Source organism: Myotis myotis, unplaced genomic scaffold (assembly GCF_014108235.1).
Source record: "Myotis myotis isolate mMyoMyo1 unplaced genomic scaffold, mMyoMyo1.p scaffold_m19_p_18, whole genome shotgun sequence".
NCBI classification, from domain to species: Eukaryota; Metazoa; Chordata; class Mammalia; order Chiroptera; family Vespertilionidae; genus Myotis; species Myotis myotis.
In genome coordinates, this window is record NW_023416322.1 from 42,038,902 (window position 1) to 42,062,057 (window position 23,156).

Genomic DNA, 23,156 nt, shown 5'->3' on the forward strand with positions numbered 1-23,156 from the left:
AGGAGGCAGCCGATCCATGATTCTCTCTCATCGTTGACGTTTCTATCTCTGTCTCCCTCTCCCTCCCTCTCTGAAACCAATAAAAACATAAAAAAATAAACTGCACGAATTAACATGCTGGGTTTTGTGAAAGATGCTGTGGGGAAATCCGTGGTGACAAGACCAACCCTGGCTGTTTCTTCTCCCGCAGTCGCAGTTCGCAGCCGCCGTTCCCGCCAGGCCCGCGCTGCCCCTCTTCCACACGCCCATCGACCTGGTGGACATCAGCGTGGAGATGGCGGGGCTGCGGTTCATCAATCCGTTCGGCCTCGCCAGTGCGACGCCCGCCACCAGCACCACGATGATCCGCAGGGCCTTTGAGGCCGGCTGGGGCTTCGCCCTGACCAAGACGTTCTCTCTGGACAAGGTAAGAAAATGCTTCTGAGCCGTGTTTACATGTCTAGCGTGTGTTCCCGTGAGGGCAGGAGCCTGTAGTGGGAAGATTTTTCTGACCAAGCAATGATCGTTATGAAACTACCGGACGAGACCTGAGTTCACATCCGTCTGTACTCTCCTTCTATTCCTTCCGTCCCATCGAAAGTGGGGGTGCGGGTAGGGTGAGCATCTGTTTCTCATCTTGTTTTGTCTAGAAAGCATCAAAGCTATAAGCATTACATAAGCGGCTGTCTCCTTTAAGAATCACCATCACACGAGTTCCTATTCATTGTTTTGTGATTTCTGGGCATGTGTGAGTGAGGACGTGGGCCCCCACTCACAGGGAGACAGTGTGTGTGGGGGGGGGGTCTGCACGTCATCCCGGGATCTAGTTCATGCCAGAAGGAGTCTCGGGGTGAGTCGTTGGTGCTGGTCACACGTAAGATTTTTCTCGAATTTTTAAATGCAGACACTTTGCCCCAAACACATCGGCTTGAGTTTCATTTGGCGTCGCGGTGGATTCTGTGCTCGCGCCGCCGCACGCAGGCCGAGGAGAAAGTAAACCACAGGTCCCGGTCGAGAGCCGCTTTTGGAAGGACACGAGGCACACGGACGTGTGCGACCCGAGTGGGTGCGTCCGCGGCGGAGGGTGCCTCCTCCCGTGGCTGTGACTCAATGAGCAGCAGAACTGAACATTTCTGAAACCTTTATCGATGAAACTTTAAATGCGCAGCCTATCGAAGTGTTTAGTGCTGACTGGTAGTTAGTGATAACTAATGTGTAAGAAGGCGGGAATCCAGTGGCTAGGAAAAGAGCATCGTTATTTAAATCAGCCTGGTCCTCAGGCAAAGAAAATAATAGAGAACAAACCTGCCCATTAAGCTCACTCTGCTGCTTCCCGGACGGCTGTCGCGGGCACCGTCACGGCGAGAACGCGGCTGTCTCCCCCGGCAGCTTGACAAGGGGCGGTGAGCAAGCCGAGTCAAGAAAATCCAGGGGAGCCTCAGAAGTTAGGAGAACCACGGCGTGAGGAAAGACTCCGTAAATATGTTATGTTTAAGTAGCTAAAGGGAGGTCCTTTTTCCAAAAAATATTGTCTCAATGTTTAGAAATATTCTGCTGAAGCAACGGGTGAAAACATATAGAACGCAGTGAATTAAGCTGTAGAATATCCGTAATCGATCGTTCACAACCTTGTGGAATATTGATCCCATATTTGTCTTTGTTTCAATCCATCCTTTTCGAAGGTCTCGGAAGCCATCATCAGAGGTTGAACCCCCTGGGGAACGCGGAGCCTCTAATAGCCCTGAAGGGCGACGGGTACAGCACGTGAGCATGTGCACATGTAAGCCCAAACAGGCTGCTCATCGGGGACTCCTGAGGAAGTGTAGCCAGAATAAAACACAAGCAAACAAGCCACAGCAGCCAGTGTTTGCTCTGGAGCTGCTGTTTGCTTTGCTCGCAAAATTGAATTCTGGTTCATCAGAGAAACCTGCCTTCCCTCCACCAGCGACAGGCATCGATTCAGGGCGCCATCTCCTTCCACAGCCCAGGGCAGCCCCCTTTATTAAGACCAGCAGCAGAAGCCACTGTGGCCACTCCCTCCCTCCTAACCCTCCAATTTGAATCTAATCTCTCCGTTCCGGAGTCTGTGGGGCCATTTCCGAAGGACAGTGATGAGCAAATGCAAATTAAATTTGGCACATAAAACAGAAGGGTGGGGTCAGGACGCGCTCTGTCACCCCCAGAGATGGTGGGGGACACAGAGTATCTGTGCAAGGCTGTCTTAAATGCACCTGTGAAGCTCGTGCCAACCGAAGCAATGATGTCACCCTGGGTTATATAACGCCCGTTTCAAAAGCAGTGATTTTCCATGCAGGCTTTTGCCCACTAGCCTACTTGCCTCCTAGAGATTTATTATGTTTGTTTGTTTGTTTCTTACATTGTCCCTAGTTACTAATGATGCCTGTTGTGCATAGAGAATTGCCTGTTGAGCTTTGGTGCCTTCGCACGTTTGAAATGCTGCGTATGCTCCCCAGTGGCACACACACAGGCTCTACGAAAGCCGTCCGTTCCCGGGGTGTAGCGCCCTACCTCTGTGTGACATCAGAGCACAGCAGCTTAGATGCGCCCCCGGCCGGCCGGCCACTTATTGTGCCAACGCAAGACTCTGCTCAACGGGCGCTAACACGCAGAATCTTGGCATTTGCAGTGTGGGTGCTCTTCACATGACAGAGTTTATTCCGTGGCGTTTTGTTATCACAGGAAATATTAGTATTTCACGATGCAGTTTTGATGCAGCGCCGTTTGCCGAGCCTACGGGGGACAGAGAAATTACAAGCCTGCCGGGAGGCCGGAGGTCGTAGAGATGAGAGCCCTGGCGGGGCAGTGCTGGAAGCTGTGTCCTCCTGCCCTGCTTGGGGGGTGGGGGGGTTTAAGGGGGCTCCCCAGATTGGCAGCTGAATATGGCACTGATTCCTACAGCAGATGTGTTCAGGGGACTTTCTTTACCTTTCCTCCTATTAGGGGGCAGTTTGGAACATGCGTTTGATTTCCATCCGGTAGATCTCTCTCTGCTCTTGGTGTTTCTCGGGGCCGAATTGAGGCCTCAGGGGCTGTGGCCGTGGAGACCAGGGCCTTCCAGGGAGACGCCGTTGCTCTCTCGGCGCAGAGAAACCCTGTCGCTCCCTGCGCGGCCTGTGTAACGGCTGCATGGGCTCGCTGTAGGGAGGGGGCGATCAGACGTTCCGTGTCAGCTGCAGAAAGATCTGTGTGTGCTTCTGTGTGAAATGATGTGGAAGACGGCCTCCTCCCCGGTCAGTCATTCCTCCCGTGTCCCCGCGTCCCGGCTTTCTCTTCCCTCGGTCCTGCTCGTGCTCTACAGGGGTGGGCAAACTTCTTGACTCGAGGGCCACAACGGGTTCTTAAACTGGACCGGAGGGCCGGAACAAAAGCATGGATGGAGTGTTTGTGTGACCTAATATAAATTCAAAGTAAACATCATTACATAAAAGGGTACGGTCTCTTTTTTTCAATAGTTTTATTCATTTCAAACGGGCCGTAGTTTGCCCACGGCTGCTCTAGGCGGAGGGTGTTCACAGTGCCGCCATCAAAATGCTTAACTGCATCGCAGATTGGTTTATGTCAGTACACACTGAGTTCAGGTTGACACTTTGCAAAGGTGGGAGAGAAATCAGTCTGCCTCCCTCGGTTTCAGCTAGACTATCGGGCATACCAGGGAGATGCTCAGTGTGACTGGGCCGGTTACATAAAGTAAACTCCTGGCCTGTGTTCACATTATGCTGATGGGAAATCAAAACATTTTGTTTTTGCCTGGCTAGTGGCTGAGCATCGACCTATGAACCAGGAGGTCACGGTTCAGTTCCTGGTCAGGGCACATCCCCAGGTTGCGGGCCCGATCCCCAGTAGGGGGCGTGCAGGAGGCAGCCGGCCAATGGTTCTTTCTCATCCTTGATGTTTCTCTCTTGCTCTCTCCCTCTCCCTTCTTCTTTCTGAAATCAATAAAAACATTAAAAAAAATTGTTAATTACATCGTAACTTCTCTTCATCTCAGGTAGCTACACATTACATACTGCAAACATATAACATCTAACTACAGGTTGCATATACCTTCACCACAACACAGATACATCGAGAAGTGTTTATCACTCTCCTAACCCAAGTTCAAGCCTAAGCGAAATTTCATTCTTTTTATAAGTTGTACTTAGGTATTAGTGAACTTGGGATTGACCTTTAGTAACAAAATGTCTTAGATGCATGTATGTCATTGTAATAACGTCAAGTGATTGGATAAGGAGGTGAACACATGATGAGTTTCAACATAAAATACTGAAAAGTAAACACTGAGAAATATCAAAGGCTCTTCGTTATTTCTTTGGACTCAAAGTATTGATTGTAGCTGTTTCCATCAAATCCAACCTCGTGGCACATCCACACTCAGTGTCCAGGAAGAGTGTGATAAATGCGTCATAAATATTTGTTGCCTAAGCCAGTGAATAAATGAATAAATAGGCTTCTCGCAGCGGCATATTGAAGGTTTTTTCAAGGCCGTGTCAACAGACAGTTGACACCTAAAACATTGACTGCTCTGAGTATTGCTCCCAATCAGAGGCGGAAAGGCCAATTTAAAATGTTCACATCCTGTGTTTCTTTCTAGAGTGTGTGTCCATGTGAACATGGTCAGGGCACAGGCCCGGGTTGGCATTGCACGTGCCCGTTGGATTTCTAAGCGCGTGGGTCGTACAGGCAGACGCAGGTTGTTGAGTTAGCCTTAAAAAGGTTAAGAAGGCAGAGAATGTGGGGGAACAGATCAGCGTGGCGCAGGGTTAGGACATGGACATTGTCTGGCCACACTGTCCCAGGCCCTGTGTCCGTAGTCCTGACAGAAGAGACACGCTGTTCTTGAATGCTTCCAGGGACACGGCACATGCGGAGTCCTGAGGGCGGTGCAGCCTGTGCAGCTGGGCACGGGCCCTTGAGGAAAGCCAGCCTCTATTGATCACCAGCAATATTCCCGCCCCTGGCTCTGCCACGGAACCACAGGGCTGCTCTCTCCATCACGCATGTCAGCCCGCCCACAGGGAGCGGCCGGCAACAGCCAGTGACCTTCTATGGGTTCTGCAGGTGGGCAGGCCGCCTGGAGCCTCGCGGGCAGGGCTGGGGCTGGCTCCCACGCCACGTGGTCTCGCCCTCAAGGACACGGCACTGGGCTTGCTGGCGGGGTGGCCGTGTTTTTCACAGGCAGGAGGGGACGTTGCGAGGCCGCTCCCTTGTCCTATCGGCAAGCCTTTCCTTTTGTTTTCTTCCTGAAGAGTTCGGCTGTCCTCCCCAGAACAAGATCTGCAGACTTTTTACCGTATAGGTGGTCCGTTCTTCCATGTGGATCTCAAGACGCTTGGTTCGGTCCACAGGATCGTAGCTGCCCACGTTGGCACAGATCGCGAGCACCCGTCAAGCAGGCGGGAACGCAGGAGTCACGTCAGGACTGTACATGCTGAAAATAACCCTTAGCCTTCTTAGGAAACACTTCACAAACATGTTCCATAGCTGTAGTCTAGAGGCTGGGTACGTCTGTTCGGATTACAATACGGAAAAATCACAATGACTTTTGCAGTGCATTTTAGCAATAAAGATCTGTACTTTCTTAAAGATTAAATGAAACATTTATTTTACCATTGAGTTTCTCCATGACCTTAGCGTGGAAGTCTATGAAACCACAAATGAACAGCAGCCAATGCATTATTTCCCCTGCTGTAGTTCTAGTTTCAAATTCGGCCCATCACTAATTTCTACGTAGAGAGTGGTATTATCTCCTGATGTATACCTATGCATAAAAATAAGGAATTATAAATATGTAATCATATTCTACATAAATGTCTCATCTAGGAGATGCTGAAATCCTAAAACTACAAATAATATCCCTGTAGGAATAGTTTGATTTTCACCCAGCTATTTGCTTTCGTTTGTGACTTACAGATTTATTTTATTGAAATCCAGAATGGACTCATGGTCCAGTGGTGAAGGATGGGTTTATTCGAAGGCTGTCATTTACATGTGGTCCTCCTCTGGGAGATTTCATCCACATGTTCAGGACGAGTGAGCCAATTCGGCTACGAAGCAATCCTGGTTGCTTCAGCGGCAAAACAGTGTGTGTGTGTTTTCACGCCCTTTTGTGCACACACTTGCAATATTGAAGCTAAATCTTGCAAATTAGAATGTGTAATAAAAGCTACATCCCAGCGCTCCCCAAAGTTCTAAACGAATTACCGATTGGAACCGCGCCATGGATCCCAGACTTTGTTCAATAGAAAAATATAGATTATGTTTCCACACACAGAGAAATGCATGTACTTCTAGCATTAAGTGTAAATCCTTTCATTGTCGCCAACTATATTTTTAACCAGGTACATTGTTAAAGCTACTTAAATTGCTCTCAGGGTTTTGGTTTCTTTAACCTTTATTTCACATTTTGGGCCAGTTGACTACGAAGCAGGCCAATCAATTTTCCAATATAATTATGTCTTCACTTTTTTTCTGTTTCAGGCAGTGATTTCACACTTGTTAATTAGTTAATCATTTTGGTCGAGGGGACAAGGGGAGACTCAAATAGACTTTTTAATGGTGTAAACCGACATGTACAGCATGGCCTGGGTTCGCTGTGGAAGAACCGCACCTGAAGCGGACAATACCTCTTATTCAGCTCTTCTTTGGTTTGTTTGTCCTGTCAGCAGTTGGTGTCTGGCTTCATGGAAAATTCTCATACTTAATAGCTCAAGGAAATGTCCTTAAGTGTAACCCTGCTGCTTAAAAACTCATTCTGTCCTCATCCTGTTTCACGTCATTCTTTCCCAGGTCTTACGCGTAATGAATAAAAAATACCCACATTCTGGGTATGTTTGGATGGTACAGTCTTCGGTTGAAATTAATGCAGTTTGGATTATTAAATTAAATTATTAAATTAGTGCAGTTAGTATGCCCCCTTTGCCTGTGTAGTTTACTGCTTTGTTTGTTTGTTTACTGCTTTTTAACAAGGTTTGTAGTCTTTACTCTGTAGGCATACTCTTACCCTCCCTTGAAACTTTAAATCAAAACCCAGTGATTATCTCACTGTCAAATTTTATTAAAGACATACGTACTCTCCGGCCAGTGTGGCCCAATGGTTGAGCATCTGCCTGTGGACCAAGAGGTCTTTGGTTCAGTTCCCGTTCGGGGCACATGCCCAGGTTGTGGGCTTGATCCCCAGTAGGGAGCGTGCAGGAGGCCACTGAAGTATGTTTCTCTCTCATCCATGTTCCTCTTTCTCTATCCCTCTCCATTCCCCTCTCTCTCAAATCAATAAAAATATTTCTCAGAAGACATATGTGCTTACACGTGGGGAGACTTGCCGTTTTAAAATTGCAGTTCTCCTTCGGCCCCTTTTCCTTTTGACTTACAATGGACCGCAGTCCAGCCCCGCTGCCCCTGAAGGTGGGCGTGATCCCATGCTCCGGGCAGTGGCTGGTTTTGTGGAGAAATCTTTAGCCGAACGGCCTTGCCTGCACCAGCTACCTTCCCTGGCCCGGCCTCCCCCATCTGCGCCTACACTTGAGCTAAGTCCACTGCCCTTTCCCTCCGGTTCTGCTTAATCCGTTGGAAGTTTTCCACATAATCCCGTATGTTTGGAATGACTCATCATGACTCTTCTGCCAGATCCTCCCTCAATTAAAGTTTAACTTTATCTAAAAATGCCAGCCTGCCTGTCGCTGACCAGCGCTGTATGCTGAGGGCACTCCCTACTGTCCTGTACATAGAGATGCAGAATGGCCTTTGCTCCAGAAGACGTAACTCTAATTCACGCGCAGAGTAGACACAGGACGGCCGAAGGTTAACATCAGGCAGCGGGATTCTTAGACTAAACCTGTTCCTTACTAAGCAGAGCTTCCCCCTCAATTGTGTTTTCCATTTAAATTTTCAGTGTTGAAAGTATCACATATGCCCCCCCACCACTGACCCCTTCCAGCCCACCGCCCCCTGCCCCAGGCCTTCCCCACCCTGTTTTCTGTGTCCATGGCTTATGCATCCATGCATGCAAGGCTTTGGTTGACCTCCTCCCACCCACCCCCACCTTCCCTCTGAGATTGGTCAGTCTGTTCCATGCTTCCATGTCTCTGGAGCTGTTTTGTTCCTTAGATTCCATATGTGAGTGAGGTCATGTGATACTTGCCCCTCAATGTTGTAAGCAGGGCGATGGCCGCGGGTGGAGCTGGGTCTCTGTTGGAGGTAGAAGGGCGAGCACATGTCGTCCCTGGCCCGATGGGCCCGGCCTGTCCAGGGTTCAGCCCCTGAATGTTACGTTGGCAGCTGTAGAGGCTGTGGGAAAGGCTGCGTGCTTACTAGTAGGCATGTAGCTTAAACGGGATTGTATAGACCACAGGCGCCTCAAGAGGTGTCAGCTGAGCAATCACATAATTCAGTGTGGCAGTCGCTGCTGATCATAGTGTCGCTCCCACTCCTCATCTCAGTGGTACCTTCCGCGTTTCCCCTCACGCAGGCTCTCTTCTGGTTCGGCCAGTCCAACCACCGGGCTTGTGTTTGCATCGCCTACGCCTTCATTTCGCCGTTCCACGTTTTTAAACTTCTCCTGTTCAGACAGGAAAGGGCCAGTGGTGACCCGAGGCCGCGTGGCTTTGTCGGCCCACGGCTGTCTTCTCCTTATTCTCTGGCTGTTGCACAGTCTCACTCCACTGAGGGCAGAGTGGGTTCCCTCTGTGTTTATCCCTTAGTTCCTCGCCCTCCTGTAAGCCTCTGGGGCGGGCCCTGTGACCTTCCCGTGACGGAGTCAGAAAGTGCCTGGTGACTAGTTCCCTATGGAATCAGCCAGACTACTGCGTTTTGAAATGTAACACATCTTTTTTTATTTTAATTTATGGATTTCAGAGAGAAAGGGAGAGGGTGAGGGAGAGATATAAACATCAAAGATGAGAACCATTAATGGGCTGCCTCCTGCATGCCCCACCCTGGGGATGGAGCCCTCAGCCTGGGCATGTGCCTGGACCAGGAATTGAACCGTGACCTCCTGGTTCATAGGTCAATGCTCAACCACTGAGCCACACCAGCCGGGCTGAAATGTAATACATCGTTGAGCAATGTCGTGAATATTGACTTGGTAAATGTCACTACTTGGTGATGAACAACTGCACTTTCTTGGATAAATACCATGTTTGCAGCTTTCATGTCCTTCTTTAGGAGACCGACAGGTTTTAGGCTCTTTTCTGGGAGTGCATCCTTGGGTTCTTCAGCACTTCCTCCCTCCATGGGAGCCTCCCCTATAGGAGGCGATGTTTTACCCTACATTTTAAGTTGTGGTTTTTATAGTAAATCATATTAGTTATTCACATATTTGCTCCCCACTTATAAGCACCTCAGGCATTGGTAGTCGATATTCTACATTTGGCCTCCCTTTGTTAATGGGATTTAGTCTAGTAGATTTGTTACCATTGTCATTCGCTAGTTATTAATATTCATAATAGGCAGAGAGCAAAGGGGAGGCCAGACATGATCCGCATGGCCATCTGGGCAGCTTCACCAGGAAGCTGCAACATCACACTCCCCAGGGAGCCACGGGTCCATTCCCTACAGATCACTGGGGAAGGGGTCCAGCAAAGGGGGAGGTGGGCGCATGCGCAGTGAAGTCAGGGTGACGCAGGGGAGGTGCTTGTCTGTCAGTCAAACCTGGGAACAAAGATCATTGGCTGGAGGGGCAGAGGCCCTGCAAGCAGGCAAAGTTGGGGATACATGATAAAGGAGTGCGCTCTCTGTTCCCCTTGCCTCCCCGCTTCCTGGCCCTCACCTGTCTCCCTCCACACCCGTGCGGCTCTCGGCCCCCACAGGCAGGCAGGCAGGGGACTGCAGCTGGGAGGCAGCTCCTGGGCAGGACTGCGCTTCGACATGGAGCGCAGGCTCCGGGCGTGGCGTTAGCCAGCTCTCTCTGCTGATGACAAAACGGGACTTTTTCATGGTAGGATGGAGCGGGATGGGATCTCGGAAACTCCACGGAAATAAAACTTCCCACAATAGCTCATCCTTCTGTGGGGGGCTCAGGAAAGTCTTATTCCAGCAGCACCCCAAGAAGCCCACTTCCACCAGTAACAGGTCTACACAGATCAAAAATTGTACTCAAATGACCGTACAGAGCCCGTCGCAGAGCATAACAGTATGTTCAGTGCAGAGCGCTTTACCTTAAGATGTGAACTGAGACATGGTAAGAAGTTGGTCCTCTTGGCATTCCTGGAGCAGGTACCTAGAGTATCTTCAAGGTAGGACCATCCACGTTCATAAAAGACAAGTTCCCAAGCAGCTCGGTGATTGGACAGGTTCCGCCTGGACAGCCCCCTCCGTCATGTCCGATTCCCCACGCCCCTGCCCAGACCCACGTGGCGCCAGGTTGAGGCCGAGGAGCGGGCGCTGGTGCGGTGGAATGCGGAGAGACGGAAGGGCTGTCACAGCAGTCAGTAAGATCTGAGAGGTGTTGACTAATTGCCTGCTAATTACACAGTAAATTGTCTAATTAAGCTGATGGTTAATTAGGGGAGCTTGCACAGCAGTCTTGTGGAATTTGTGTCTGATGTCTGGGAAGCAGCTTGTGTAATTGGCAGACGGGTAGCATTGGCAGGCGCGGGACTGGGGCGCTCACCGCCGCAGACGACAGAGGAAGGCTCTCCTGGAAACAAAAGGGTTGTCACTTTTCTTCCGAGGGTTTTGTTTCCGTTTTGCAGCCGTTCTGAGGTGGGTGACGGGAATGCATCGGAAGCCTGCGTTGTGTGAGGAAAGGAAGCTGGGAAATGTGCCCCAGCGTGTAAACTCATCAGCTCTGAGGCTCAGTGTCAGGTTGGATCTGTAGACACATTTTATTCTTCCAAGTCCTTCTTTTAACATGTGCAGAAAGAAAAAACATATAATCCCACCCGGCCGGCGTGGCTCAGGGGACAAGCGTTGGCCCATGAGCCAGGAGAGCAGGGTTCTCTTCCCAGTCAGGGCACATGCCCAGGTTGCACACTGGGTCCCCAGTAGAGGGCGTGCAGGAGGCAGCAGATCAGTGATTCTCTCTCCTCATGGATGTTTCTCTCTCTCTCTCCCTCTCCCCTCTGAAATAAATAAAAACGTATTTTAAAAAAATAATCCCATGCTTCTAAGGAAAAGAAATGCCTCTTTTATAAAAGCCTAAGATTATCATCATGACCGATTAGAACACATAAGAACTTTGAGTTCATTAATGTTGAATTTATGCCTCACCATTCTCTATAAAATATTAGACATAATACAGTATGAGTTTGGATAACACTTTAAAGACATAAAAAAAGTTTCTTTGCAACAAGAGAATTTCATTTTATCATATATGTAATTTACCATGCAGCCAGCTTTTGCTTTTAATGGTGTACATTGTAAATACAAAATATTCCAGTACCTAACTAAATCATTTCTGAATGGATGCAAGTATGTTTGATGACTTTACCTGCAGGATCTGAGGCCTTTAGGAAAGATTTGGGAGTCTGTCCTTGGTAGCTGAGGAACTGTAGCTCTGCTGTAAAGGTGGTCTGTGGCTGAAACGCACACATGAAAATTCACCCTCTAAATGGGCCACACGGGCCCAGCGAAGATCACAGGTCCCCGGTAGTGAGGGGGCACACGCCCAGCACGCTTCGCGAGGCGCCTGCACACAGTGACCGCTTCTGTACCATTTGCACCACATCCCAGCGCTTTCTGCGGATTTTGAGATAAGATCTTGGATAAAACATTTGGCTGCAGTTGAAGCAACAGGCCACAGGTACACAATGAACCTTAGATTTACACTTTTATGTTAATAAAGCAAAGGGAAATTTTAAGCATTTGAAAGCTAGATTTCTATGAAACGTTAAAGAAGGCCTTAATTAAAGTACGGTATCTTTTTTTTTTTCTGCTCTCCAAGCAAATAAAACGTGTGTCTGTATGTGGTTGGACAGGCATATGTATTTTTTATTCACACTGTTTTCCATGGAGAATTTGAATTTATGTAAATACTATATGTTTTTAAACAGCAAGAGAGAAATACACATTGTGCACTCTCTAAAATGCCTTTGAATTGGCATTAACCTTGGAGGTATAAGGATGGTACGTGAAAATATTTACTATTTTAACACAAAGTGTTTTTCAACCGGCTTTAAAGCAATACTTTAAAATATAAAGTCGCCGATATAAAAATGATGTGAAATAAAAAAAAATAACTATTATTTTGAACACAAAGCAAAATCATATTCATTTCATTTGGAGACTTAGGTTATAAAGTCTTGGAAGATTTATAAGGGAATTATGCAAAATAGAAGAAAAGTGAATTTACCAAAGGAATACAAGGTTAAGCATTGAAATTGCTTCTTTAAAGACGTGTCTCCTGAGGGAGAAAAATCAGATAGAGGTCAGGGTTGCAATCCAAATATTCTACCTTTGGATGTACTCTGTGTGTGTGTGTGTGTGTGTGTGTGTGTTTTCATTTTATTCCTGAGAGAGAGAGAACATAAAAATTTTACTTATTGTGATAAAAGTTTGCATAAAAAGAAAGACAGGCAGATCTGCTATCACTGTAGTTAAAGTTGTAAAGAAGAATTTTTTTTAGAACACAACCTTTAGGAAAAATTCATTTTTTTAGGTTTACATATAAATTTCACTTTTTTCTTTCTTTTATGTCAAAATTCAGGTAGTTTCCATTTATATATAGTTATCACAAGAATAAATTCCTATCTCATGAGACATGTAGTCAACTGTGATACTTTATATTTTGGCCTTTAGATATATATATTTCCTATGTATGAAAATGAGTATGAGATATGTAATCATTTTCTTTTTTAATAATTAAAAGATATTTATTGATTGATTTTGAGAGAGAGAGAGATCTGTTTTCACCTATGTATGCATTCACTGGTTGTGTCCTGTAGGATCAAACCCACAACCTTGACTCATTGGGATGATGCTCTAACCAACTGAGCTCCCTGGCCAGGGATCAGTTTCCCTTTTAATTCCTTGAAAAGTTTTATCCCTGCAATTTAAAAATTGAAGAGTAAAGAAATACAGTATTTAGCAACCTTAGCCATCAGCCTCATTCTAGAATTACTTTGTTTTGCTTTATAATTTACATATTGTAAAGCTCACTCTTTTAAAAATATACATTTCCATGGTTTCTTTTGTATGTTCACAGAGTTGTGTAGCTCTCCTCATGTATTTAATTTCAGCAGATTTTCATCACTCCAAACAGGACACCACACCTATCAGCAGCCGCCCCCACTCCCGCATCCCCTGGAGACCATAATGTGCACTCACCTCGAGGACTTGCCTGTTTTGTATGCAGTAGGTGACCTTGTGTGTCTGCTTGCTTTTACTCAACATAGTGTTTCAGAGCTCATCCATGTTGTAGCATGTATCAGACGTCCTCCCTTTTTGTGGCTTTATGACAATTTGATTATCCGTACATTGGCATGTGGATATTTGGTTGTGTTTTTTTCCTACTTTTTATCCCTAAGTACTGTTTTGTTGAATTTTCGGGGATATGTTTTTGAGTGGATGTATGTATTCAGTTCCCTTATGAACAGAAGTAGGTGAGGAATTACTGAACGAGATGGTAACACTATGTTTAACATTTCAACGAGCCATTAAACTGTTCTCCAATGTAGCTGCGCCCAGGTTCCATGCCCGCCAGCCATGTTCGAGGTCTGGGGTTCCTTGCCGTACTCACCACCATTGTGGTCTTTCTCATTACAGCCTTCAAATGAGTGTGAGGTGGTGTCTCACTCGGGTTTTGACTCCTGGTGTGATTGACAACTAGTATCTTAAAAATAAGGCCCGCCCAATAAGAGCGTGTCATACACGGCCCTCTGTCGTCTCAGCACAACTCTTTTATTTTAAGCCCTGATTCCCTCCCCACCTTTTCACAAAAAGAAGGTTTAACAACAGAAGCCCTACCTTTTTTAAAATATAAGTGTCAATATATTCTTTTTATGGCCATCCCACTGACAAAGGCACATAAGAGGAGGAATCGGGTTCCTGTGTCCTGCGCCAGCCACGGGAACGGGAGGGAGGAAGGAGACTGTCCACCTATAAGGACCTCAGGCATCGGGAAGGAAAGGGTCCTCCTTGGAGAAGAGCCGCGTGGTTCAGCCGGAGCTGAAAATGCTGGTATTTCTCCAGATGAGGTACCAGTGCAGAGTTCTGCAGTGTGAGTGCCGTGTACTCAGTCTAAAATGAAACCTGACCCCCTGGCCGGCAGGGCTCAGTGGCCGAGCGTCGACCTAGGAACCAGAAGGTCACGGTTCAATTCCCAGTCAGAGCACATGCCCGGGTTGTGGGCTCGATCCCCAGTTGCAGGCATGCAGGAGGCAGTGGATCAGTGATTCTCTCTCAATGTTTCTCTCTTTCTCTCCCTCTCCCTTCCTCTCTCAAAAATCAATAAGAACATTTCTTTTGTAATCTAAAACCAGCTTCCGAGGGGGGCAAGTTCCGTAGCAGAGCAGGATGTGACATCGTATGATGAATTAAAACGGACATAAACTCCGTGAGCATCCCGTGCGGATCTCATTCACTCCTTGGGGTCTGGCCGTGAAGGACATCTCAGTCACGAGGACGATGTGTCCCCCTCCCCGGCTGAGGTGTGACAAATGGTGCATGAACCGTCCCACACACCACAGATGGGAGTGCAAAGGCGATGGAGTCTAGTCCTCCTATATAATAGAAGGCTAATATGCAGATTGCCCCCTCAACTGGAGTTTGACCAGGGGGCGGGACCGGCTGGCCAACCTCGTGTGTCCCCTCCCCCTGGCCAGCCCGGCCCAATCGGGGCAGCCGGCCGGACCCCACCTGTGCATGAATTCATGCACTAGCCTCTAGTCAGTGCTAATGAGGTGACAGTGGAGCACGCCCTGCTGGTGCAGCTCCAAATAGGACGTTTTCTAACGGAGGGAAGAAAGTACCAAGAGGACCAGCTCTGTGTCCGGGAAGTCCCTACCCATATCCAGACGTTTAACTGGCAGCGAGGCAGGGAGGGGACAGGGAGACAGGCAGGCGACACATTTTTACGCTTTATTAAGATGAGGACACTCTGTCTCCTGCTCCCCTGCCCCTCTGTGCCTCCCTGTCCCTCTCCTCCCTCCTCAGGTGGAGCTTGGCCCTTCCCAGAGTCTGCTCAGAATCCAGACGGTACCCGGGTATCGGCCGAGCCCACGCCGGCTTCCACTGTACGGGCCTCCTTGGACTCAGAAGGTTGCACAACCCCTTCTTACTGGCTTATTCCGCTGAGCAGAATGCTCGCCAGGTCCCAGATGCCTGATTTATGGACAAGATTCCCCCTCTGGAGCCCCGCAGCTCCAGGGGTCCTGTCTGACGCTTGTTGGCAACCACTGGTGGTTGGCTTTTCTCCCCCTGGCCCTGGTTCCAGTAAGATTTTTCTGTTTCATGGGTCCCCAGTCCCAATTCTTGGATTAAAAAAAAAATGACTCTAGCCCAGTGTTCACCAGGTTTGCTAGGTTTTAAGTCGAGGCTCCGTGTTGGGTAGAGCAGATCCAAGTCGAGGGCCCATCCAGGAAGGCCTGCACCCCTAGAGGCACGCCTGACGTTTTTAAACATTAGACATAATCCCAGGAGCAGTGAAAGGGTTTTGCTCTGAATGAAAGCCCGGATCTCCATGGCTGCCTTCCCGCCTGCGTTTCCGGGCGGCAGGATCCCTGGGACAGCGTTGGCCGCCGGGAGGACCCTGCCCCCGGGCTCCGTGCAGCGTTTCAGGGCGTCCGAGTCAGGGATGAAGCTGAGAGGGCGCGGCCGGTGGCTGCTGCCTGCTGCGTGCGTGTTGACAGACTGCCTCGCTGCAGCCCGCTCCGTAACGCCCCATAGAGAAGGGTGTAAAGTACAGCGGAGACGTGCGTGGTTGAGAGACGCCGAGATGGAAGTCGTTGATTCTAAAAGACATCCTGTCACGGATGAGCGAGGGGGAGATCAGACCGGCGAGTCTGGCCAATCCGAGGGTTCGCTCCCGCGTTCCCCTGCTCAGCGCTGTCCCCCCCGGCGCCATTAGCATTTTCATTTCGAAAAATGACAGTCTGCCGTGGAGGCAGTAAAAACGTGCAACCTGTGGTTTAAATTATTGATTTTTTAGAATATTGGAGCGGTATTTCACATGGATTTTGTGAGCGATACTTCTGGGTTGGGGGTTTCAAAGGTAATTTGGTATCCAAAAGCCTGTTCACATTTGAAAGCCTTTCCGTTCCTGGAATTTCCTTAGGCTCGGGGTGATGGGGTGAAACTGTATTGTCTTCAGGATGATAAGTAGCAGATCATTGCTGCCGGGACGTGAAGCATAGATCTGCAGTCTGTGTCCTTGGTGATTTATGGTGCATGTTCAGACGGTGAGGTGCTGGCAAAATCAATCTTCATTTGGGCACAAAAGCTAGTTTTGTTTTATTTTTAAAAGTTTATCTTTATTGTTGAAAGTGTTAGAGCTGTTCCCTTTGGTTTTTTTGTGTGTGTATTTCCTCATTGACCCCCTCCACCCTGCAGCCACCCCTCCCAGGCCGTCAGCAGGCTATTGTCTGTGCCCGTGGGTTATACATAGAGCCTGTAGGTTCCCTTGGTAATCTCTCCCCATCTCCCTCCACCCCCACCCTTCCCTCTGAGATTCACAATCTGTTCCATGCTTCTGTGTCTCTGGATCTATTTTGTTCATCTGTGTATTTTGTTCATTAGATGCCACATCTGAGTGAGATCATGTGACACTTGTCTTTCTCTGACTGGCAGATTTTGCTCAGCATAACACTCTCCAGGCCCCTCCATGCTGTTGCACATGGTAAGAGTTCCTTCCTTTTTACAGCCGCGTAGACAGAACAGTCAGCCACAGCATCAAAAGCAGATTTTAAAACGAAGGAAAGCATACTGTGATTTGCCGGCGTCGAAGGTCAGAAGTCTAGTGGAGCGCTAACCCACTGTGATCCGGCCAGCAGGGTGTGGTCCCTTAGGGATGGGTTTTCACACAGCCCCTCCCACCGTGTGACGCAGACAGCGAATGTGGCCACAGGGGTTTGATTTAAAATCGCTTCAAGTCTCCGATCGCAGCCCACACTCACACAGGAACGGGAAACGTGACAGGGCGCGGGTTACTGAGGGCTGCGTGTGCTGTGCGGGGAGCTTGTTACGCACAGCATGCCTTGACTTAGGAAAAAAGCTCCTTAAAAATCACATGCTCTCAGTATGTGATCCCCAGTCGTCCTAAAGCCCCTCCCGACTGCAGGCACTGGTGTGGCTGCACCGAGCTTCCTCCTGGAGAGCGCCATCGTGTTTTGTGACGGCAAGAGCCACTCAGCGATGGATGAGACTCGTCTGAAGCAAAACCTGCTCTTCCCCCCTGGACGCGTGGAAATGAGTGAAAAATACAGCCTCCCAAGCGACCTTCCTGAGGGTGAGGCCACAGAGGGGAGCCCGCCACCCCGGGCGTGGGCGGCCCCATCACAGTGCTGCTCCCATGCAAGCGGTTTGACAGTGCCCTCCCCAGTGGCCGCGATGCCACGAATGTTGGCTGGAGAATCCGATGCTGCTACTTTAGGGGGGAATCCACGTTTAATCTGAGGGTGCCAAGACCTAGGACCAAATCCTCCTGTCGAGGCCCCTCCACATCCCCTGAAAACGCCTGCAGTGGACACTGCGGTTGAAGCAACATAGGTGTCCTGTGACGCAGACCGTCTGATTTCATCTTTACAGCGGCTCTTGGAAATCATCCCTGTCCACATGGTGTGATAACTGAGGAGAGGATCGCAGAGACGTGGGAAGTGGTTCAGGGCCCCGTGGCTAAGAGGCGGGTTTGTCCACCCACAGCCAGGCTTCATGCTGCCCCACGCGGTCTCCCTGACTCTGTGCAGATGCTGCTTCAAAGTGGCATTGGAGGTCGCTGGGAAAGAACAGGACTCAGAAGAGCAGTGCGGCCTCACAGCTACACAGTGGAGAGGAGATTTCATTTGTTTGTTTTTCTTAGTTTCAGCAGTAAAGCCACTCATATCTGCTTCCTTCCCCATCCATTAGGTGCTTCCTTGATGGAAAACAATTTTCCAAATTCTATAAAAAGAGGAATAGAAGGGTGGGACATAAAATAAAGGGATCAGTCCAACAAGAAGATAGAACATTTGTAAATGTTCGTGCACCGGACGTGCGAGCACCTAAATATAAACAGCAAATATTAACCGGCCGAAATGGAGACGTGGGCGGTCATACAATATTAGCAGGGCACTCGAAGACCCGCCTACCTCAGCGGATAGATCTCCAGACATAGATTCAATAAGGAAACAGCCTTCCATGGACTTAGATATTTACAGAACCTTCCATTCACAAGCAGCAGAATACATGTTGTCCAGTGCACGGGGAACATTTTCCACGATAGATCACATGTTAAGGCCACAAACAAATCTTAGTAAATTTAAGTGGACTGAATTGGTATCCAGCATCTCTTCTGACCACAGTAGTATGAAACTAGAAATTAAGTACCTGAAAAAAAACCTGGAAAATTCACAAATATGTGGAGATTAATCAACATGTTACTGAACAACCAATGGATTAAAGAAAGTCAGAAGAGAAATAATAACGTGAGACCAATGGAATTCGTAATGTAACACTAAAATGTATGGGATGCAGCGAACACCGTTCTGAGAGGGAAGTTCATAGCAATAAATGCCTGCTTCAAGATACAGGACACAAGAAACGTCCCAAAAGAATAACATAATTTTACACCCGAAGAAACTAGAAAAAGAAACACAAATGAAGCTCAAAGGTAGTAGAAGGAAGGGAATAACAAAAATTAAAGCAGAAATAAATGAAATAGGGACTAAAAAGACAGGTTGGGACCGAGAGACTCAGAATAGAGCTCACTTAGCTGGGAAAAGGACCTGGGTTGGGTCCGTGCAGAGTGACAGGGTGGGAGGGACATGGTCTCTGTCACGGCTCCTGGCATCGCCGGGCCACGCTACACTGTGGACGTGCATGGTTACCGAGAGGATGCTGACCAGGAGAGGACTCCCACAGACACCATCAGCTCTGGGCTCCCCTGAGACTTTTTACCTGCTAGTCCATGGCTCCGTCAGCGCCGACACCGCCACCCTCTGATGGAGCAGCACCTCAACCTCAGATCCCTCGTGACCACACTCCAGGAAAAGTCCAGTCGAGGCCTCAGCAGGACGCTGTGTGTCCTGAGTGACGGTTACAAGGAGGATTTGGCCCGAGGGCACGTCTTTGGGCGTCTCCGACCTAGAACAGAGGTCGGCAAACCCAGGCCCGCACGCCCAGGTCTGGCCCTCTGCCAGTTTTATAAGTGAAGTCTTGTTGGGCCACAGCCATGTCCTCCTCCCACACGAGTTCCGAAAATTGTGGTCCTGACGATTGGCATCGAGTCCCATTACGGGGAACGTGTCCCGAGGTCTGGAATTCTCAGCCCCTTTGTTTGCCTGGTGGTTTTTATTTGATTTTGATTCCAATTTATAAAATCTACAAAGCCACGTGGTATCACCAGTTAAGCAAAACAGTATCCCTTACGAAAGTATAAAAGAGAAAAAAAGAAAACTTGGGAAAACTTTAGAGGACAGAGGCAGGAAGTTTTTCCCGTGTCCTTCAGTTCACCCGCCTGCCTTTCCTCAAAGGAGATGTGCGGGAGGAAAGCGCTTATTGTCCGAGGCTAATTTTAACCTGTGATGAAGATTGCTTTTTGTATTCCGCTGAATGCGATATCAAGTCATTGTTTGTCAAGGCTGAAGCGCCCCAGTACACAGCACGCTCTCTAAGTGGTGTTTTGTAAAATCACATAATACGAGCATCTTTGGGGCCTAACACAGGAGAGAATGCCATGGAGTCGGGAGATCAGAGCTCTGAGGACACAGACTTTCAACCTTATTATTTCCATTATTCAGTCTCCGGGCTGCTTACCTTGTAGTGAGGGGAGTCTATTTGTCTATTTGCTCCAACAAGTGCTTTTTCCTCAGCCGAATGGCTTCCCCGATTCTTGGCAGAAGTAAACTCCCTCTTCCCTCCCTCCCTCCCTCCCACCGGCTCTTCCCGTTTCAGTCAGGAGGGTCTTGGTGGATTTCCTTCAGTAGCCAAAACTGTGTGTGTGTTGCCTGAAGTGATTTTAAAATGAGCCTGAGATTCAAAAAGAAAAAGAAAAAAAGCCACTGTTCTAGGTTCTTCTGGCTGGTTTAAGAATTAAATTGAGCCCGGCTGGTGTGGCTCAGTGGTTGAACGTCGTCCTATGAACCTGGAGGTCACGGTTCCATTCCCCGTCAGGGCACATGCCTGGGTTGTGGCTCGGTCCCCTGGTGGGGGCGTGCAGGAGGCAGCCCATCCATGACCTCCTCTTTCATCAATGTTTGTGTCTCTCTATCCCTCTCCCTTCCTCTCGCTCTAAAAATCCATAAAAATATTTTTTTAAAAAAAGAATTAAGTTGACCCGGGATGGATTAACAGGAGAAAATCCATTTTAATTTTGTAGGGACGGGGACGCCATTAGAATAGGAGGGCCACGGGTCTACAGGCCTTTCTGAAGGAACGGCGAGGGGCAGGAGTCTGAGGCTTCCCCGGGTAGGAAAGCAGGTCACAGGTAGACGGGGAAGCAAATGTTGGGTACACAGATGCTGGCGGGGCCATCTGTAACCCCGAGACCAGCAGGATGGTGGTCTCCGAGCCCTGCCCCGCTCCGCCGCACCCCGGCCCGTGTTCTCACGGTATCCCCGGGGGCACCGCTCTTCCCGGACCAGGCCCTCTGTCCAGACCGGTGAGGCAGTCACGGGGAAGGTAGGAAGCTCTTCCCAGCTTGTTGTTTCTTGAGAACCACCCTCGCACGAGAACCCTGACGCCACAGAGTCGCATTCCGGGTGGTAAGTCCTGCGCCCCTGGACTCCCAGATCGTACGTGTCTGAGAGCAGTCTTTCCAGCCTGATACTGTTCACAATGTGCAGGCCAGTTTCCGGGAGCCACTTTCCAACCAAATTTTCGGTGTCTGGTTTTGGGGCTCACACAGGTTGAATTCTTAGACGTTTCTGTTTTTGTTTTAAAGCTAATACGGAGGCTGGAAAGGACACATACCCAACGCGCTGTAATTATTTTCTAGCTCCCAAATTGAGAGAGAGCATCCCTTTTTGTTGGCCTGGCTTCTACGAGGAGGTTGCTGATCTCCCTCCCTCCATGCTTGGGCCCTGACCTCCCTCTCTGTGGCGTTTTTAAGCCACAAGGACTCAGGCGCTGGGCCACCAGGGGCTGGAGAAACCTCGAGGGTGAGCACCGTGCCCTGCGGCTGGCTTGTCCTCGGGGACCTCCGTGTCCTTGTCATTTCTGATCTCCCGGAGATTTCCTTATCTGACACTGGCCCAGCTGTGCCTCCCCTGCTTTGTTCCTGTCCTGTCCGGTGTTTTTAAATGTGCTGCATTATAAGATTTGGGGGGTGTTGTGTTTTTGTGCAGGGATGGAAAACTCTTGTCTGATTCTTTTCCAGTGGTTCTCAACCTTCCTAACGCCGCGACCCTTTCATACAGGTCCTCATGTTGTGGTGACCCCCAATGTCATTGTTACAAATTGAACATAATGAAAGCATAGTGATTCATCACAAAAACAATATGTAATTATATATGTGTTTTCTGACGGTCAGAGGCGACCCCTGTGAAAGGGTCGTTCAACCCCCAAAGGGGTCGCGACCCACAGGTTGAGAACCGCTGTTTTAGACACTCTGCTCCCTTCCTTCGCTGGCACCCATTTCATTTGCAGCGCCATCTAGAGTTACAGCGCAGCATTTACACAAGTTTTATACCAAATTTTAAAAATCACTTACTCCTTTCCTCGAACATTCTGCACTGATACTTGAGGGTGATTAAGAATGATTGGAACTGGCTCGTGCGCACACCCTCCCAGCTGCCGTCCGGGGCCTGCACCACGTCCGCACGCCCATCCCAGGCGCGTCTTCCGGGCAGGCCAGCAGGACCTGCTAAGTCAATTACCGTTGGGCAGAGTGTATCTGAAACCTCTTATCTGAACAGTGAACCCAATAATTTAATCAGTCTGTCCTTAATTAATCCCATTCTAATCCATCTGATACTGGCCCCGGAAAAGCTCTTCGTCTGTTTCTTATAAAATGTATCTGGGCGAACGCACAGCTGCTGTGAGCTCTGAGTATAAATAACTCGAATGGGAGCCCGGCCGGCATGGCTCAGTGGTCAAGTTGACTTTTCTCACAACCAAAGTGAGTCCCGATTGTTATCACATACATCAGGCATTAAGGGATCGCCATTATTACTAGTATTTTTATTCTCCAGATCACATGACCACCCCTGGATTCTGGCCCCGTCTCCAGTGTTGACTGGGGGCTGGGCACCAGTGGACAAGCCACGTTAGTGTCTCAAAGGCCTGGTTTAGTGGGAGCAGCAGGAGACAGAGTGTGAGGACCCGTCTATTTTACTGTTTTCCTCATGGATAGATAGGTTGAAAGTTCCTGAGGACAGATGGATAGATTTGGTCACTCATTCAGGTTTTTGGGTGCTGTCTTTAAATTGATTTTAGAGAGGAAGGGAAAAGGAGAGAGAGATAGAAACACCAATGGTGAGAGAGAATCATAGACCAGCTTCCTCCCACACGCCCCCTACTGGGGATTGAGACCACAACCCCGGGCATGTGCCCTGACCAGGAATCGAACAGTGACCTCCTAGTTCATAGGCCAACCCCCAGCCCTGTCTTTCTTTAAGACACCAGGCGGGAAAACTTGATGTATGAAGAAGACCTTGTCATCCTCTCCATTTTACCCTCCAAAACAGCCAACGGGAGATGATTCTGACCATTATCAAGTTTATTTTTGAGAGTAATCAAATATTAATATCCTTAGTTCCTGAGAAAATAAAATGTTAGAGATCTTAACAGTGGAGTTACCGGAAACTGGGCCACTGTGAAGGTTTATTTTACTTCTCACTATTCCCAGGGTAGCAGTACACGAGCTGGTAGTCAGGGGAACATGCCACTAAACAGGGCGTCTGCTGTTCCCTTCATTGGCCGGGCGAGTCTCCTGTTTTAGGGAACGATGTAGAGTTAAGTCCCACCTCTGTAGAGAGTGGTGTCTTCCCGCCAACAGTTAATTCTGCAGTCCGTTTCATTTCTGACACTCTAGCTCAGAAAACCAAGTCATTAAAAGATTTGTTTGTCAAGACCAACCAGTTCACAGGAGA

The 23,156-nt window shown here is 48.7% G+C and overlaps 1 protein-coding gene across 2 annotated transcripts in view; it reads left to right on the forward strand.

Moving 5' to 3' along the window:
- Nucleotides 1-23,156, forward strand: part of DPYD (dihydropyrimidine dehydrogenase) — a 351,367-nt gene that overhangs the window by 207,686 nt on the left and 120,525 nt on the right. The window contains exons 13-14 of one of the 2 annotated variants that reach the window (XM_036344652.1): nucleotides 191-406; nucleotides 1,662-1,703. In XM_036344652.1, coding sequence (XP_036200545.1) covers nucleotides 191-406; nucleotides 1,662-1,688 — 243 coding nt within the window. In that variant the 3' untranslated portion in view covers nucleotides 1,689-1,703. Of the gene's footprint in view, nucleotides 1-190; nucleotides 407-1,661; nucleotides 1,704-23,156 lie in introns of those variants that run through there. The other variant, XM_036344651.1, reaches the window with a different exon arrangement.